The sequence below is a fragment of the Budorcas taxicolor genome, chromosome 2 (assembly GCF_023091745.1).
Source record: "Budorcas taxicolor isolate Tak-1 chromosome 2, Takin1.1, whole genome shotgun sequence".
NCBI lineage: Eukaryota > Metazoa > Chordata > Mammalia > Artiodactyla > Bovidae > Budorcas > Budorcas taxicolor.
This window is the reverse complement of record NC_068911.1, coordinates 125344812-125361888: the sequence shown is the minus strand read 5'-3', so window position 1 is coordinate 125361888 and position 17077 is coordinate 125344812. Positions and strand designations below refer to the sequence as shown.

The following is a 17077-nucleotide window of genomic DNA, read 5'->3' as shown; positions in this document are numbered from 1 at the left end:
GCGCGAGAGGCGGCTGCTAGGCTGCGGGGCGCTTTGACTCTCCCTCCACCCAGCCTCTTTGGGCTCCTCTCGTCTGCTCTCTGGACTTCGGTCTCCTCTTGCTGTCCTGGCTTGCCAGAGCCCTCTGCTTATGGCAGCAGCTTCCCGCGTCCCCGGCGCAGCTTTTCCGTGGACGACCCTCTCGCTCCCGGGGCTGAGCCGGGTCACTGGATGTTGCTGAAACTCTGGAGATCATGCGCGGGTTTGGCTACTGCTTCCCTGTCAGGTGCCACTGCCACCGCCGCCGCCTTTGCTGCCGCCGTCCGCGGGATGCTCAGTAGCCCGCTGCCTGACCCCCGCGATCTTGTGTTCTCCCGAAGCCGTTTGCTGCTGCAGAGTTGCGCGAACTAGTCATGGTGCTGTGGGAGTCCCCGCGGCAGTGCAGCAGCTGGACACTTTGTGAGGGCTTTTGCTGGCTGCTGCTACTGCCGGTGATGCTGCTTATCGTAGCCCGGCCGGTGAAGCTCGCAGCTTTCCCTACCTCCTTAAGTGACTGCCAAACGCCCACCGGCTGGAACTGCTCTGGTAAGTCCGAAACCCCAGCCCTCGACCTCTTAGCCCCGCAGAGGAAACGCACTGTTTCCAGCACAGACCAACCTACCCAAGTGCTTCTCCCCAGCTCCTCCGCTCCAACGCTCCCAAACCGTTGAGACCACCGACCTCCACCCAGAGAACTGTTCCAGGCCGCTAAGGAAAGGGGAGGGGGTCCTGATGGGGCGGTGTACAGAAAGTGCAGGTAAAGGAACCTTGCACTTAAATTGGAGCTGCGGAGATTTTAAGAAATAGTAAACGGGGAGGTTTTGTGGAATCATTGAAAAGAGACCCAGTCCTTGAAGAAACACTAAATCAGAACCTTTTCTATCATTAAAGAAAGAAGTCTAGCTGAAACCAGAGAGAAATAACTTTAGGAGATAGAACGAGCGAGAAAGCAATAAATCAAACGGTGACTGCAGGGGAAACATTGATTACCAGCAAAAGTACCATGAGAGTTCACTTGTCTGGCATTCAAGACAGGGTCACACAAATTCTAAAGGAGCTTGGGTTTCCAAGACATTCAGTTTCTCTCTCTCAGCCCCTCTACCCCCCTCCCCCACTAGCATTATACAGCGCCTTCTCTACTGGGCTGCAAAAGACGTTCTTTTTGCATCACCGAGATGCCTCCCTCTTGCCTCTCCTAGCTCCTAAACGGTCGAAGGAAGTTGAGACAAGAATCTTTCGTCCGTCTCCCAGGCTGGGATGGGTATGACCAAGGCCCCACAGGCTCACCCATAGGCGGGCGGAGGGCGGAACCGACCCGAGTGGGCGCCGGCTCCTCCATTTCTGGGCAGGCTTCCTTGGAGTGCGTCAAGCGCTCTTCTTGCTTGCTTGGGTCCCTTCAGAGTCTGAATGCGAGAGCTTGGCAAGCTTGGTTCTGCTAAAGTCTGCTCATTAAATAGGAGCCGAGGATAGGAGTTGCTGCACTGTTCGAGTAGCTTCGCCTTTCAGCATGACAGCCCATAACTACCGGCGCGATTGTGGTGTTTGGGGCATTTTAAACTCCATTAGCATGCCTGGATATTGTCCCCTAGGTCTGGTCTGTTCTAGTTTTAGCCAGTGTGTATGTAATTTTTCATCTCCTGTATATATAATTCTGCCGAAGTTGAATCTAGCTCTGAATACAGTGGCTTTTAGGGATGTATGCGAGCTGAAGTGTATGTAACTTTGGAGAAGAGAGAATGACCAACTGTAACTCATAGGATAAAAGAATATGCCATGCTGGGTAGTGACTGATGTAAATTCCATGAAGAAAATTATTATACATCATGTGGCTTGTGCTTTTTAAAGACGAGTTGAAATTTGTAACCCTGTTAGATTTGGGTCAATATATTGCCTTTGTTCTGTTTGGGGGAATTTCTAAATTTGGCGTTTTCATAAAGCTAAACATGCTTTCTTTAACTTACTCATGGCTCATGCATGAGTAACATCTATGTTATTTTGGAAAGACGAAGTCCCACTTTGCAGGTACCTAATCACTTTTTAGGTGCTTTACCATAGGAATATTAAGTAACCTGCCAAATCAGTTATTTGAAATGTTAATAGATTTGTAACCCAACATGACCAGTTTGTTTCATACCTAGCTATGGTACTGTTTTAGGAAATAACTAACTAATATGAAATTGGGGATGACAGTTAAGAAATTCATTATTACCAGATATCTAACAGGGATTTGCAGAAACTAAAGAAAAGAAACTGGTTTTCCAGGCAGATTAGCAAGAACCTGTATCCCCGCTACCCCTGTTAACTTGGAGGTGATCAATCTTCATTTGAGTCAGACAGACCATCAGAAAAAACACTGTGCCTGTTTATCTTTATTATTGGAGCTTTGTTTCCTCTTTGTCTGGAGAAATTCCAAATAAGGGGTTGTTGCAGATCTTAAAGCAAAAGAATGATTAAAAATGGAGGAATAATGAAAGGACATTCTGAGACCATCACCAACTCTTTTCTAAAATGTGAAGTTTGAGGGTCATTAACTATAGTCTACTTAATGAGAAAAAATAATGAAACTACGAAGCAATGTTAAATATTCACTTACCACTGCCAGTACTAACCCAAACTAAAATAAAATAGCATCATCAAAAAAGAAAAAAAGAATATTCAAAGACAACTGACTAGAAAAGAATTGTGAAAGAGAAACTAGTATTAACCACTTAACTAGAATTTTTTTTAGGTTATCAGTAAAGAATGACCTTGTAGTACAGCTGTGGTTGTTGGAATTAAAATTTAGGGCAATTCTTTTAAAGCTTCAAGATATTTCTTTTGTTGTTGTTGTTCAAGTCTGTAATATTTAATGACTGGCATGTTCTCTTTAAATTTGAGGTTATGATGACAGAGAAAATGATCTCTTCCTCTGTGACACTAACACCTGTAAATTTGATGGTGAATGTTTAAGAATTGGAGACACTGTGACATGCGTCTGTCAGTTCAAGGTAAGAAATCTCATATTTGCATCTTCTGATTTACTAATGAGACTGCAAAGCAGAGAACTTGTTTTACAGCCCATCACTTGGCAATTTATAGCTATGCAAGCTAAGAGGAAAGCTGGCATCAAACAAAAGTACTGGCAAGAGAGCCAACTGATGTCAAAAAGACACAGCTTTTAGGAGAAATGTATGTGCCATTGTTATAAATGCCACTGGAGGTAGAAAGCTTCAGGTTGTCCTTTTGGTGTATTAACAGAAAAGTAGGTTTCTGTGTCCCTTCTAACATGCATACTATAAGTCAACATAATAGCCAAAATTGTTGTTGGAGAAGTGTGGATTTATACTTTTGTTCTGTTGATTGAGGCTATCTTCTTTGGATCATATTGCTCTGTTTTAATGGTATTGGGTTTTATTATTTTGGCAATCTAGTTGAGTTTTTAAATGAACTCCTTATCAATGTGACTTTAAAACTACTGTGCTAGATTGGAAATCATGACACTTATTAGTACTTGTCAACTTTTCATGGATACCACGTTCAATTACAATTCCTGGGAATCCAAAAGAATGCAAATAGACAAAAGTCATTTCATAAACCTGAGGAAAATGTGCTTTGCCTAATGTTAAAAACATAAAAATTAAAAGAGAGATTGCCCAGTGATGTTATCAAAACTGGATTATTAGTATTTTTTTAAAGATAGAGCTCAATCTCATTATTATAGTCATGATCTAACAAATGCTTTCTACCATGTGAATGTTAAAAGTTTTCTCTTTCAATACATTTTTTATAATTCAAGTATTATAGATGCTTACTGATATCTTAAAGTGTTATTGAATTACTTTTTAAAATACACATGAAATCTAAGGTAAGTTTCAAACAAAAAATATTCCCATTAAGGAAACTATATACTGGGGGTACAGAAAACATTTCCAAGGTTGTAAGCAAATTATGAAAAAAAAAATCAGAAAGGATATAAAACAAATCAAATATTAGAATTCAAATTCAAGTCTAAAATTTGTTATAGTTCAGTGGTCACTCACTATCCACTCAGTATCCATAGGTCACTCAGTATCCACCGCCGCAAGTACCAAAATCCAAGGACGCTCAACTCCCTTATATAAAAGTATGTAGAATTTATATATAACCTATGCACATCCTCATGTACACTTTGTCATTTCTAGATTATTTATTATATAATGTATAGGCAATGTAAACATTGTAAATACAAAGTAAATACAAATTAGTTGCTGGTAAGTGGCATATTCAAGTTTTGCTGTTTAGAACTCTCTGGAATCTTTTTCTCAAATATTTTCACTCTGAAGTTGGTTGAATCTATGGATGTTGTTGAAGCTCTGGCCCTCAGATTTGGAGGGCCAACTATATGTAATATTTAGAATTGTTGATGAAATTTAAATATTTTAGATTAATGTCACCTCCCAGTGATAGAGAGAAGGGAATTCACATTTAAATATGGTTTGAATGGCTTATAAATTAGCTAAAAACTTTTTGGACATTATTTTTTTGTTTCTAAGAAAATTAATAAACAGCTGATACTTGTACAGTGCACCACTACCCAGTAGGTACGCATTGCTGTGCCCATACTATAGTCTTTAAACCATACTAGAGTATTGGAAACATTCATGCATATTTAATATTCATACAATACCAATTTCTAAGGTCTCCAGCCGTACTGAACAATTTAATTGTGTTCTCTCAGTGAACTACTTGAGAGAGATGGAGCATAAGAACCCTGCAAGTCATACTTTCCCCCAAGCGTTAACTGAGGGGAAAATAAGTTGGATAAGTTATTAATTAGAGGCCCACAGGATTTTATCAATTTTTTTTTCTTTTTAGTTTGTAATTCCCAGAAATATGTCTTATTTTCGTACCCAAGGGTAGACATAAGATGTAAACCTATGAACGATATAAAATGAACCAAGAAGAATGTTCCTCAAATGGAAAGCCATAAGTAGAACAAGATTTCACCAAGAGGCAAAAAAAAAAAAAGAGTTCATAAAATTAAAAATGGATGCATGCTACTAAAAGAAAATATATAATTTTCTTTTTAAAGAAATTGGATTCAGTTTTCAGGTTGCACAAAGAGTTTTAGTAAAACTTTTATCAACAAAGATATTTATGCTTTTTATGCATTTGGTTAGCCAGTTACATTTGTCATTAATTTAGATAATTGTTAAGTGGGATAGATTACAGGGGACAGGGCTAGGGGAGTGAATGCAAGTTTGAATAAGAAACTAAAATGTAAATTTTCTTTTCCTAATGCCTGTAGCATTTTAAACTTACTACTAGATTACTGCTGCTATTAGTTTGTGCTTTGCAATAGTTGTCAGTCTGTCAGGTGAAAATAAACATTCCCCTAGTGGAAAATTTAGACTCTGCACGTACCAGGAATATAGAGTGGCTGAATTAAGTTCAAGATCAAAGAAAAATGTACAAGTTGTGCAAAGAAAAATAGATTCGATATTTTAAGCTAGGAGTATCTTGACTCAGTATTTCCAATACTTTCAAATTAATTTGAGAATTTTTTTCTGTTTTGCTCAGTCTGATGAAAAGGCAGATGTCCTGAAAAATCCATTTTCCTATATACTGTTCTAGATCAGCTTAAGTCATCTACTCTATTTCTCCTGATGTCAGATACAAGTCCAAATTCTTCTATTCAAAATGGGGTGCAAACTGTGGTTTCTGGCTGAGAGATCAACTTAAAAGAGTATTGGGTATATGTGTGTGTAATCGATGTTTCCCAGTTTGAATTACTACTGGAACGTTAAGGTGAACAAATATTTATCTTCACCTCTCTTAGATGATTTGTAATAATCATATTCTACCATCCAAACATGTTATCTCATTTATTTCTCATATCTGAGTGAGGTAATTATTTTTTCCTCCTTTTACAGATGAGGAGATTAAGGCTTATAAATATAAATAACTTACAACTAAGTGGTGATCCTACAGCAAGAATCTAGGTCCTTTGACACCAAATCTAATTTTTTTCTAGGACATGATGTTGTGGTTGTTTAGTCACTGTGCATGAGATTTTCCATGCAACAATCCTGGAGCGGGTTGCCATTTACTTCTCCAGGGGATCTTCCTGACCCAGGGACAGAACCTCTGTCTCCTGCATTGGCAGGCATTGGCAGGCATATTCTTTAGTGATGAGCCATTAAGGAAGCCCATATACAAATAAAAACATTAATAAGAACAACAAAAGTGCCAATTTATTATATACAACTTGATATAAAAAATAGTACAACTAATTCTTAGATGAGGATATGAGTTCCATAAATAGCCTGCAATCTCATGCATCTTACCTTGCTTTCTGCATACCAAATGGTATCCTGGTCATTCTGGTAAATAACCATGGGACGAAAATTGAGAGACAGTGGATGGACCAATGGCTGGCTAGCTGGCTGGCTGGCTGGCGGGCTGAATGGATAAAAGAAGGAAGAGAGGAAGTAAAGTCACAGATGCATCTATTCATAGATAACCACTGATCATATCAATTAATATGTATGATCAATGATCACTTTATAATTTAAAAATATGGTGAAGCCTTATGTTTTACAAATATCATTTAATTTGATTGTTTTCATTTAATAAGCTATGCCCTAGATCTGCAATAGTTCCAGTAACTAGAATTGTAGAACAAATTGCCCAGAACTTAGTGGCTCAAAACAATGAACATTTATTTCGCTCATGAATCTGCACTTGGACAGGGCTTAATGGAAGCATCTCACCTCTGCTCCTCTTGGCATTAGCTGAGCTGGGGAGGGAACTCAAAGGCTTGGTTCTCTCAGGACTCACTCATATATTGGACAGTCAACTGGGGACTTTGGTCCTTCTCCATGTAGATCTCTCTGTTTGGACTAGTTTGGCCTTCCTCATAGCACAGTGACTGGGTTTAAAGGGCAAGCAAGCATCCAGAGAGTGAGAAAGAGCCCGGTAGAGTCTACATCCTTTAATGACCTAGCCTCAGAAGTCATGAGTCACTTTTACCATAGTTACAGGCCTGCCCACATGTTTAAAATCATAAAAAAATTCCACAAGAAAAAATGTAGTCACAGAGAAGTAAAAGTTACCTATGGAATGATCAAAGGATTGGGACATATGCAGGTTTTTTTATCTCTTGCTTTTTTGGAAGAGAAACATGCCATATCCTAAACCATTATTCCTAAGCCTTTGACAAGTGGGAATATAACAGAATTCACTTAACATCTGTGGAGCGCCTTCTACATGCCAGACTAGGGAAGGTGCTGACAATATATAAAATATAAGTTATGCATAGCTCCTAAATGCTGAAATCTCAGTTAAAAGAAATTCTTATTAATCAAACAAGCAATAGATCATATGAAAAACTTCTCACATGAATTTTTTCTTCATTTGTAGCAAAACAAATTCCATATATTCTAGAGCATCAAGTCATTGAATTCACTTGTATAACATGTTGCTGCTTTCTTAAGCAATGTGGAAATTTTGGAACAAAATCATTCACTGAAAAACACAAAGTTGGAAAATAAACTTAAGATTTTTAAAACATCTGAAGGAAAGCAGAATCACTTTTCCCCTGAGAGGAAGTTTGGACAACACATACATTTATGAGCTTAACCATCTGGGCTTGAGTCTTGTTTTTCTCTCCTACCAGCCAACAATGTGGCCTTTAGCAAGTCACCTAACATCTGAATCTGTCCCTTCCTCTTAAACTGAGAAATATTCATGGTTACCACTAAAAGAAATATTTTCAAAATTAGGCATATTTTAATGTAGTAGTAAGCTCATTTTTATACTTAGGGTTAGCCTGTTTTCCTTTATTTTTCCAATTTTAGACATGCATGCCTTGGTGTCCATGTTAGATGGTAACTCTGCTAGTTAAAGTATATGTCGTGAAAGACAAATAATTTACATTTCTTTTTATAAATGAATATTCCAAAGCATTTTGAAACATGACTCAGTTAATCCTCCCAAATGCCCCAGTTAACCATTTCAAATGGGGGAACCGAGCTATAAACTTGTTAAATATTTTATTGCTGAGTGATATACACAAGGTCCTACACTCAGAAATGGGAGAATATGGGACGAGACTTCCACTTCTAAGCCTTAGTGATTTAGAGTATACTTCCTCCGTGTGTTATTCATTTTAATGAGTGCAAGTCATGGTACTAAGGGCCAAAAACAGCGTGCTGATAATCTACAGTTAAGCTCTTTTCAACTCCATACAAATCTCCCTTTTGGCTTGTGCATGGAACTTGGCAGCTCTGTTTTTAGCACTGTTCACATTTGGCTTACTCCATCCCTCAGAAGTGGCATATGAGCACTTTATCAGTTTATTTCGTATTTTAAGATGCATATCAGCATTGTGTACTAGCACTTGACAGAGATAATAAATACTTCCTACCCCTCACTCCCCATCTACTGACTATATCTGAATAATCTACAGGAGTAGATGAAAAGGATAAATAGAGAAATTCTAGGGATTACAAAGAAGAAAATGTGAATCCAGATCATCTACACACAAAATATTGTAACCAGGGTTGGAGATGAATATTAAAAGGTAACCCAGAACAAAAATGCTAGGACACAGGCATGAGGAGCTAACTAGCCCAGCCATTTGCAGTAATTATGATTCTCATCTGCCTACTGAAAGGGTCAGCAAGTCTACTGACTATGTTACCAGCTGTTCACTTTTTCTGGTCTGTCTTCCATGTTCTCAGTAGTCTTAGTGGGTCCTCGTAGGTCCTCCCTACATTGTCCTGATCCTGAACACAGCCCATTTACCAAACACTGGTCCATCCACCTGCCTTCCTGGCCACAGTTCTGACATCAGCACCACGCACATGTATTTGATGTCTCTTCAGTACTGTTTATTGGAAAACTTAACTCTTTACTGACATTTTTTAATTGCCTTTTTTTCCAGTAGTGATAAAAATGTTCAGTTTTATGGTGGGTCACTTTTCAGGTATATGTATATTTGGAAAGTGAATTGCCTATTGCATTAAAGATCCTCATGAGTGAAAAGTTCCTATCAAAATGTTTTCAAATATAATAATGTAGATAGCCTGAGTCCATGAGCCATATAATGTAACTATGGAAAGGGATAGAAACTTCCAGAATAACTAGACCAGAAACTAGAAATAAAGATTTTAAAAATATGTCACATTTAAAATATTTCAATCTAATCATATATAAATAATTTCTAAATAGATATAATTTGGTGTCTAAATTACCTTTTTAGCAGTTATGGTGATTATGAGTGTCATACAATTTGAATTTACTATTGGGAGAATACTACGTAACTATTAGTGAGAAATTATATTTAAGTTTTTCAATAACAGATGCAAAGTCAGACTCAAAAAATTTTCATTTCAGAGAACATTGTGTTATATCATTTAAAAAATGATTCAAATTTATTATTACATAAAGGCAAAGGGTAAGAGCTAAATGGTTGATTGGGAAAGGAAGTACAGATATATTAACAAAATAGAATGAGAAAATGAACCTTAGGTTTATCATCAGATTATAACTGTGTTTAAAATTTGCTCTTTTGTGTAAAAATCCTTGAGTTGAATTTAACTTTCGAGAGATTTTTAGAAATATTATTATAAAGATTAAAACCCTAGCCATTTTGCTAAATCATTGGTTTACTTTATATGTTATGAATTAGCAGATCAAAAATCCAAGTATTTTAAGTAGAAACAGAAAAGCATTTTCACATGTGTGTATATGCATGATTTGCCTTACTGTACTTAATTTCTGGCGTGGGTGAGTATTTATAAATAATTGTCTTGATCATTACATTTGTTATAATTAAACAATGTAGCCCATCAGTAGTAGTAATCATGAGATAATCATATCACTGGTATAATTAGCAGGTATAGAACATAGCCAAGTATCTCTAAGGCCTTACAGTATGATTATGATGTAATGAGTATACCCTGTAGGTTGCCTGATTTCCATTATAAAATGTGTACATTTTTGGAAGGAACTTGTTTTAAAATGAACTTTTTGTTTTATGAAATATACATTAATACTCATACTTTTGAATAGTCAATCAAGTAAACATATGGTTCAGTAGTTGACTTTTTTTCTGTATTACATAGTCTGTTGTTTCTTCCTACACTGTATCTCTGTCAATATCCAATGATATAAAGATATATGAAACTTTAATTAGGAATTCAGATGTCTTATCCAAATATTTAAGAATTTGTAAAGATTCAAATTCAACAGAGGAACAACATACTAAAGAGTAACTGAGTTCTTTGGCATTTCAGCTATATAGTTCTGCTCCAAAAACAGATAGACACTATTTTTGAATAGCTAGAATGTCATAACATGTTCTCATTTTTTCTACCAAGCCAGATGGGCCATATATCAGAAAAAAAGTAAATAATATTGATGCTTTTGTTGTTATATCTTTTTATTATTTCTTGTCCTATCACTTTCTTAGATTTTCCTGATTTCGAAGCTGATTTCCCCCCATCTGAATCAGATGACCAGTTGGCTTACTGGACATTGCTTTTGTATATCTTTGAATGATATTCTTACACGGTCAAAGACTTGCTGGATACAATGGGGATCACTGAAAATGAAGACAAGTGCTTTCTTTTGTAAATGATGGTTTCTGTTCAAGATGTCAGAGGCATGTAAACCCCAGTACTAACCACAGGCTTACATCTGTGTCCTCCCCAGTGCAACAGTGACTATGTGCCTGTGTGTGGTTCCAATGGGGAGAGCTATCAGAATGAGTGTTATCTGCGGCAGGCTGCGTGCAAACAGCAGAGTGAGATACTGGTGGTGTCTGAAGGATCCTGTGCCACAGGTATGTATGTGATCTTGATGACTCCTGAAAACCTTTGGAATGGATTCTGAATCCAAAAACCATGTCTTGCTTTTCCTGTTATGTCCTGTTTATTATTATCCAGATAAATAATTCAGACTATATATTGGCTAGACAGGCCTCTTATATTTTTGTATCAAGCAAGCATTATTCCTATTCTATGTCTCTTTACATTTCAAGTTATTTCTGGAAGAAAGATAAATCTACCATAAGGATGTTGGTAGATTTTAATACAGATACTATTTACTGAAGTACAGACATTGAATAACAATTAGAAATCTAGATTGACTGCTCAGTTGCCAAATATATAGAAAGTAATCTATGCAGGAATAAATTTTGTTTGTTTGATCGTTTATAACAATAGGATTGTTTGCTGGAGGACAGGCAGTTTGCAGATTTGGATTTGAAGGTTAAGATGTGCCTAATCTTACCAGCTCTACAAAATGCTGTTCTTAACACTGAGCAGATTACATTGAAGAATATATTGGGGATGAACATGACTTCTAAAGACATCTGTCCTTTCTACAACCACAAGTGAGCCTGGGATCCCACACAACTTTTTAGTCATACTGTACCAAGAATGCTCCAAAGAAAGTAAGGACGAAGAGCACCTTCTTGTGCTCTTTAGTTTTTCAGGTTTTCCTTCTGCGTACAATGGTTATTAGAGCTGAATAGTATTACAGGAAGAGAGAAAAAAGAAGAAGAATAAAGCCCAACTTGATAAACCAGTGCTATAAAATGAAGCTGCATTTTCAGGTTAGGCTTGACATTAAAATCACATATATTAAAGAAACTTTAGTATCCTTTGAAATTTATTCCTAATGGCAAGTAAGCATCTTTCTGTGAGTCATAATTTCAGAGGAATCTGACGATACAAGCATATTTAAGAAAAATAATAATTATATATTATTATTATCATTAAAATGATATATCCTTTTTTCTTCAAAAAAGGAAATATAGAATAATGTCAAGAAAGGTCTATTTTATTGAAAAGTCCCTCTTAGATAACACTATGGAATTATATTAAAGATCATGTGTATGGTGGCTGGAGCAGAGTGGTAAATGAGCAAAGAAACAGTCTCATATTCTTTTAAAAAGATTATCTTAGGCCTATTGATTGTTAGTAGTTGATAATACTGTTCCAGTTTGCATTGGTAACTACCAAAGTTTCTAAAAATTAGCAGAAAAGAAAGGTATTGTGAACAATGACGTAGACTCTTCGCTTCTAGTTTTTAAGTAGTTTTTTCTCCTATTTGATTCTTTGACAATGTGGATGTCCTTCCTGCAAGGGTGATTGAGAGGCAGGTTGAATTGGTGCACCATTTTCTTGTTTGCAGGAGCTAATAGATCATTGCCACTTGGACCATCTTTCTCAGTAGGAAAAGAGGAGGGCCACCATGCTACTCAGTACTATAGTAAGCATGGGGAAAATAGAAAGACAAGGAGCAAACTATAAAAAATCAATCCATCATAGCTACTGAAAAACGACACTTTAGGACAAATGGAATAGGAAAAAAGGAACCTCTTAGTCTCAGAACCAGGAATATGTAGGCAAATACTAGAGTACCAAGGAGAGATTTACTCATTCAAAATCACATAGGATATCTGTCTGTCTCTGACAATAGGCAATGAAGATCAGTGGATAGTCATAATAAGCAGTCATGGAGTTATGGTTTGGTTAACAATGTTGGGTAGCAAAATCTCTGTTGCTTACTTGCCAACCTCCAAGTTTTTATCAGCACATGCAATCACGTTCTTTTGATTCATTCAGTTATTCAGTTCTAGTCCGTAATTTATTGGTTATACTATGAAAATACTTAACCAAGTAGAACATTGAATCACAATTAAGTAACCCATCCCTAGCTTATTCACAGACTTAAATTTCTACAGGATTTAATTAGTAAATCGGTCTTGCTGAATGCATCTTCCATTGACGTGTAAATCTAAAAGAGTTTTGATCTGAATAATGATGGAGGGACCAAAGTAATTTTGATTAACCAGGTCTGACTAAATAAACTGGAGTTCTGACTTTTGATCTAAAAGAGATTCTTATTTTCTTCTTAGATTTTGCAGTTTTTAATGCTGTTTGACATTGAATGGAGATGGCAAGTTGTGGTTTCTAAGAATAAAAGGCAGTAGTAGATTTATATTGATACTAAAATATAAAAATATAAATATAAAACTTATATTAAAAATAACTTTATATTTATTACATTACATTGAGTTTACAACTCATTTTTTATCTGGAAAATGTTTTCCTATTGAGCAGTCTGCTCAATAGCCTCACTGTCAGTTTCTCTTTTTTGCGTTATAAGAAATGTTTTGACTAAGAGTCTAGATTCAGGTCCAATAACATGGCTTCTTTTCTTAGGTTTCTCTTTCACTAATAAGGCTTTAGTAGGCTACTTGTCTCTGATTTGCCAAGATGAATCATTTTATAGCAAGCAAAGAACCATTAAAGCTTCCCATCAGGATTTTATAATGATGCCTTGACTTGTTGTTATTATTCACTTGCTGAGTCCTGTCTGATTCCTTGTGACCCCATGGACTGCAGCGTTCCGGGCTTCCCTGTCCTTCACTATCTCCCAGAATATGCTCAGACTCAGTGTCCATTGAGTCAGTGATACCATCGAACCATCTCATCCTCTGTCAATCCCCTTCTCTTCTTTGCCCTAAATCTTTTCAGCATTAGGGTCTTTTCCAGTGAGTCAGCCGGAGCTTGAGCTTTAACATCAGTCTTTCCAATGAATATTCAGGACTGATTTCCTTTAGGATTGACTGGTTGGATCTTCTTGCTATCCACGTGACTCTCAAGAGTCCTCTCCAGCATCACAGTTTGAAAGCACCAATTCTTTGGCACTCAGCTTGCTTTATGGTCCAACTTGCACATCTGTAAATGACTACTGGAAAAATCATAACTTTGATTATATGAACTTTTATTGGCAGAGTGATGTTTCTGCTTTTTAATACACTGTCTAGGTTTGTCATAGCTTTTCTTCCAAGAAGCAAGCATCTTTTAATTTTGTGGATGCAGTCACCATATGCAGTGAATTTGGAGCCCAAGAAAATAAAGTCTGTCACTGTTTCCATTGTTTCCCCATCTATTTGTCATGAAGTGATAGGACCGGGTGCCATGATCTTAGTTTTTTTTTTTTAAATGATGAGTTTTAAGCCAGGTTTTTCACTCTCCTCTTATACTTTCATGAAGAGGCTCTTTAGTTCCTCTTCACTTTCTGCCGTTAGAGTGGTATCATCTGTTTATCTGAGGTTATTGATATTTCTCCCGGCAATCTTGGTTCCAGCTTCTGAGTCATCTAACCTGGCATTTCACATAATACACTTTGCAAACTGACAATATACAGCTTTGACATACTCCTTTCCCAGTTTGGAACCAGTTTATTGTTCCATGTCCAGTTTTAACTGTTGCTTTTTGACCTGTGTACAGGTTTCGCAGGAGGCAAGTAAGTGGTCTGGTATTCCCATCTCTTGAAGAATATTTCAGTTTGTTGTGATCCACATAGTCAAAGGCTTTAGTGTAGTCTATGAAGCAGAAGTAGATGTTTTTTCTGGAATCCCCTTGCTTTTTCTATGATCCAGCAGATGTTGGCGATTTGACCTCTGGTTCCTCTGCCTTTTTTAAAACCAGCTTGAACATCTGGAATTTCTTGGTTCACGTACTGTTGGAGCCTAACTTGAAGGATTCTGAGCATTACTTTGCTAGCATGTGAAATGAATGCAATTGTATGGTAGTTTGAGCATTATTTAGAATTGCCTTTCTTTGGGGTTAGATTGAAAACTGACCTGTTCCAGTCCTCTAGCCATTGCTGAGTTTTGCAAATTTACTGACATGAATGCAGCACTCTAACAGCATCATCTTTTAGGATTTGAAATAGCTCAGCTGGAATTCCATCACCTTCACTAGCTTTGTTTGTAGTAAAGTTTCCTAAGGCCCACTTGACTTCACTTAAGGCCATGATTTAAGTGACCATTTTTTTTTTTCAGTCTATTCCTCTGTCTTCACTAGCTACTTAATTTGGCTCAAATCAAACACAAATGTTCTTAAGGATCTTGCCCCTTGAATTTTTAGAAATATACATGGGTAATACAAGCCAAAATACTACTGCCATTTTTCTTGATTTTCTCCAGCTATATGTATTTAATAGAAAACATGTAGATGAATAGCTAAGATGTTCACTCAAAATTTTAATTATTATGTTCCAGACATAGTGATAAGCATTTAAAATGTGCCATTGTGCAGTTATCCTCAAAGTAGTCCAGTAGGATAGACATTACCCATTGATTAGAGGACCAGTAAGCTTAGTATGGTTGAATAATATTCCTAATGCTATCCAATGAGTATGTTTGGAGTTTGGAATCCATAAGCTTTTATGCATTTCCTCTTAGGTGTATTATATAAATGTAGGGAGCTGAATAAGACATGGTTCTTGATTTAAAGATGTTTACACTCTTAGTGGAAAGGAATAAGAAGCTATATACATGTAACTAAAACAAAGGTAGAATGTGTAAATGCTACAATAATACAACCTGTTATTAACTTCTGATGATTTTATAGGTAATTTTATAACTTAAGCTTTCAAATTAATTCAAATAAAGCCAGTTAAAATTCTAGCTGTGAAAAAATACAAAAAGTAGACTTTACCAACTTTAACCATTCAAGCACTGTTCCATCCAAAAGTGATTGTTCTGTGACATAGGACTCAGTTCAGTTGACAGGACTATCTTCCTGCTGTTGAGATGAATGCATCAGCCTTTTTCCCTCTGTTCTCTTAAACCAGTCAAATTGAATAATTAGAATCCTTATTTGAGTCTACATTTACCAAGAGTGGTTTTAATTATGAAATTTTTTTTTACCAATTTACTTGCCTTTGGAAGGATAGCCTGACCCAAAGACTTTCTCCTTAGTCATGTAAGCAGTTAATGACTTGAGGCTTTGATTTAATAAAATGTTAAATCTTATGAATATGTTAGTCTGGGTATCCACCAAGGCTGACAATTCAAAACAGCTGCTCCTTCATGACAGTGCTAATGTCTAACATAATGACAAGGAGAATGATTAGCGAGGCATTCATTCTTCCTGTGTCAGTCTTCTATAGATTTTCATACATCATGCCTCTTTCTATGAGTGCTTTTCAATTAAGTGTCATTGAGGCAAACAAGTAGTATTTTATTTTAATTGGTCTAAAACAACAAACACAAATTCATAGACATGGCATTTGATATGGCTCTTGAACTCTGGCTGAGAATTCAATGTAAAATGAAGGCCAGTCAGACAAAGAATACCAGTATTAATATACCAATATTAGTCTTATTTCCCATTATTAACATTAAAAATACATACCCAAATGTATTTAGAATGGAAGGAAGTGCGGGGAGGCAGAAGGAAGGTGATGTTTCCACTTAACAGGTAGAAGCAAATGGAGACTCAATGATTTTGACTCCAACTAACCAGGCCATCCTAAAGGAGATCAGTCCTGGGTGTTCACTGGAAGGACTGATGCTGAAGCTGAAATTCCAAAACTTTGGCCACCTCATGCGAAGAGTTGACTCATTGGAAAAATCTCTGATGCTTGGAGGGATTGGGGGCAGGAGGAGAAGGGGACAACAGAGAATGAGATGGCTGGATGGCATCACAGACTCGATGGACGTGAGTCTGAGTGAACTCAGGGAGTTGGTGATGGACAGGGAGGCCTGGCGTGCTGTGATTCGCAAAGAGTCAGACACGACTGAGCGACTGAACTGAACTGAACTGAAGAAACTGAGTGTTTCTGGGAAATGAGTTGTCAGAAATTGACAACTTTCCCAAGTTGTAGTTATGTGAGAGGGAGGGGAAAGGACTGGAGGAAAAGGAAGGCAGAGAGAGGTTATTGTCTTCTCTGCCAACATCACCTAGGGTATAGCCAATTTTAATCACAAACGCAAACCTGAAGCTCACCCTTTTGAATTTCAAAAACAGTAGATGCTGTTTATACAGATAGACTCTTCCAGAGTTGTGGTATTTGGAAAATGTATTAGCTCTTATATAAAAAGATATTCATCTTTAAACTGTTTTTCCCTTTGTAATGCAATGTACAAGAATATAAGCCTTAATTATGAGTATTCACCACAAGTCTTAGACTACTTAATTTCTAAATTTCACTGATTGTTATAAGCATCTTGTTTTTAATTTTTTTGTTAATGGCACCATATTCATCTTGACTAAAATAAAAATGAAAA

The 17077-nt window shown here is 36.8% G+C and overlaps 1 protein-coding gene across 1 annotated transcript in view; it reads left to right on the top strand.

Annotated features, from left to right (window-relative positions):
* Positions 1-392: 392 nt before the first annotated feature.
* TMEFF2 (transmembrane protein with EGF like and two follistatin like domains 2) overlaps positions 393-17077 on the top strand; it is a 281503-nt gene continuing 264818 nt past the window's right edge. Inside the window, exons 1-3 of the mRNA XM_052635667.1 lie at positions 393-564; positions 2896-3005; positions 10696-10825. Of these exons, the coding sequence (XP_052491627.1) occupies positions 393-564; positions 2896-3005; positions 10696-10825 (412 nt within the window). The remainder of the gene's footprint in view (positions 565-2895; positions 3006-10695; positions 10826-17077) is intronic.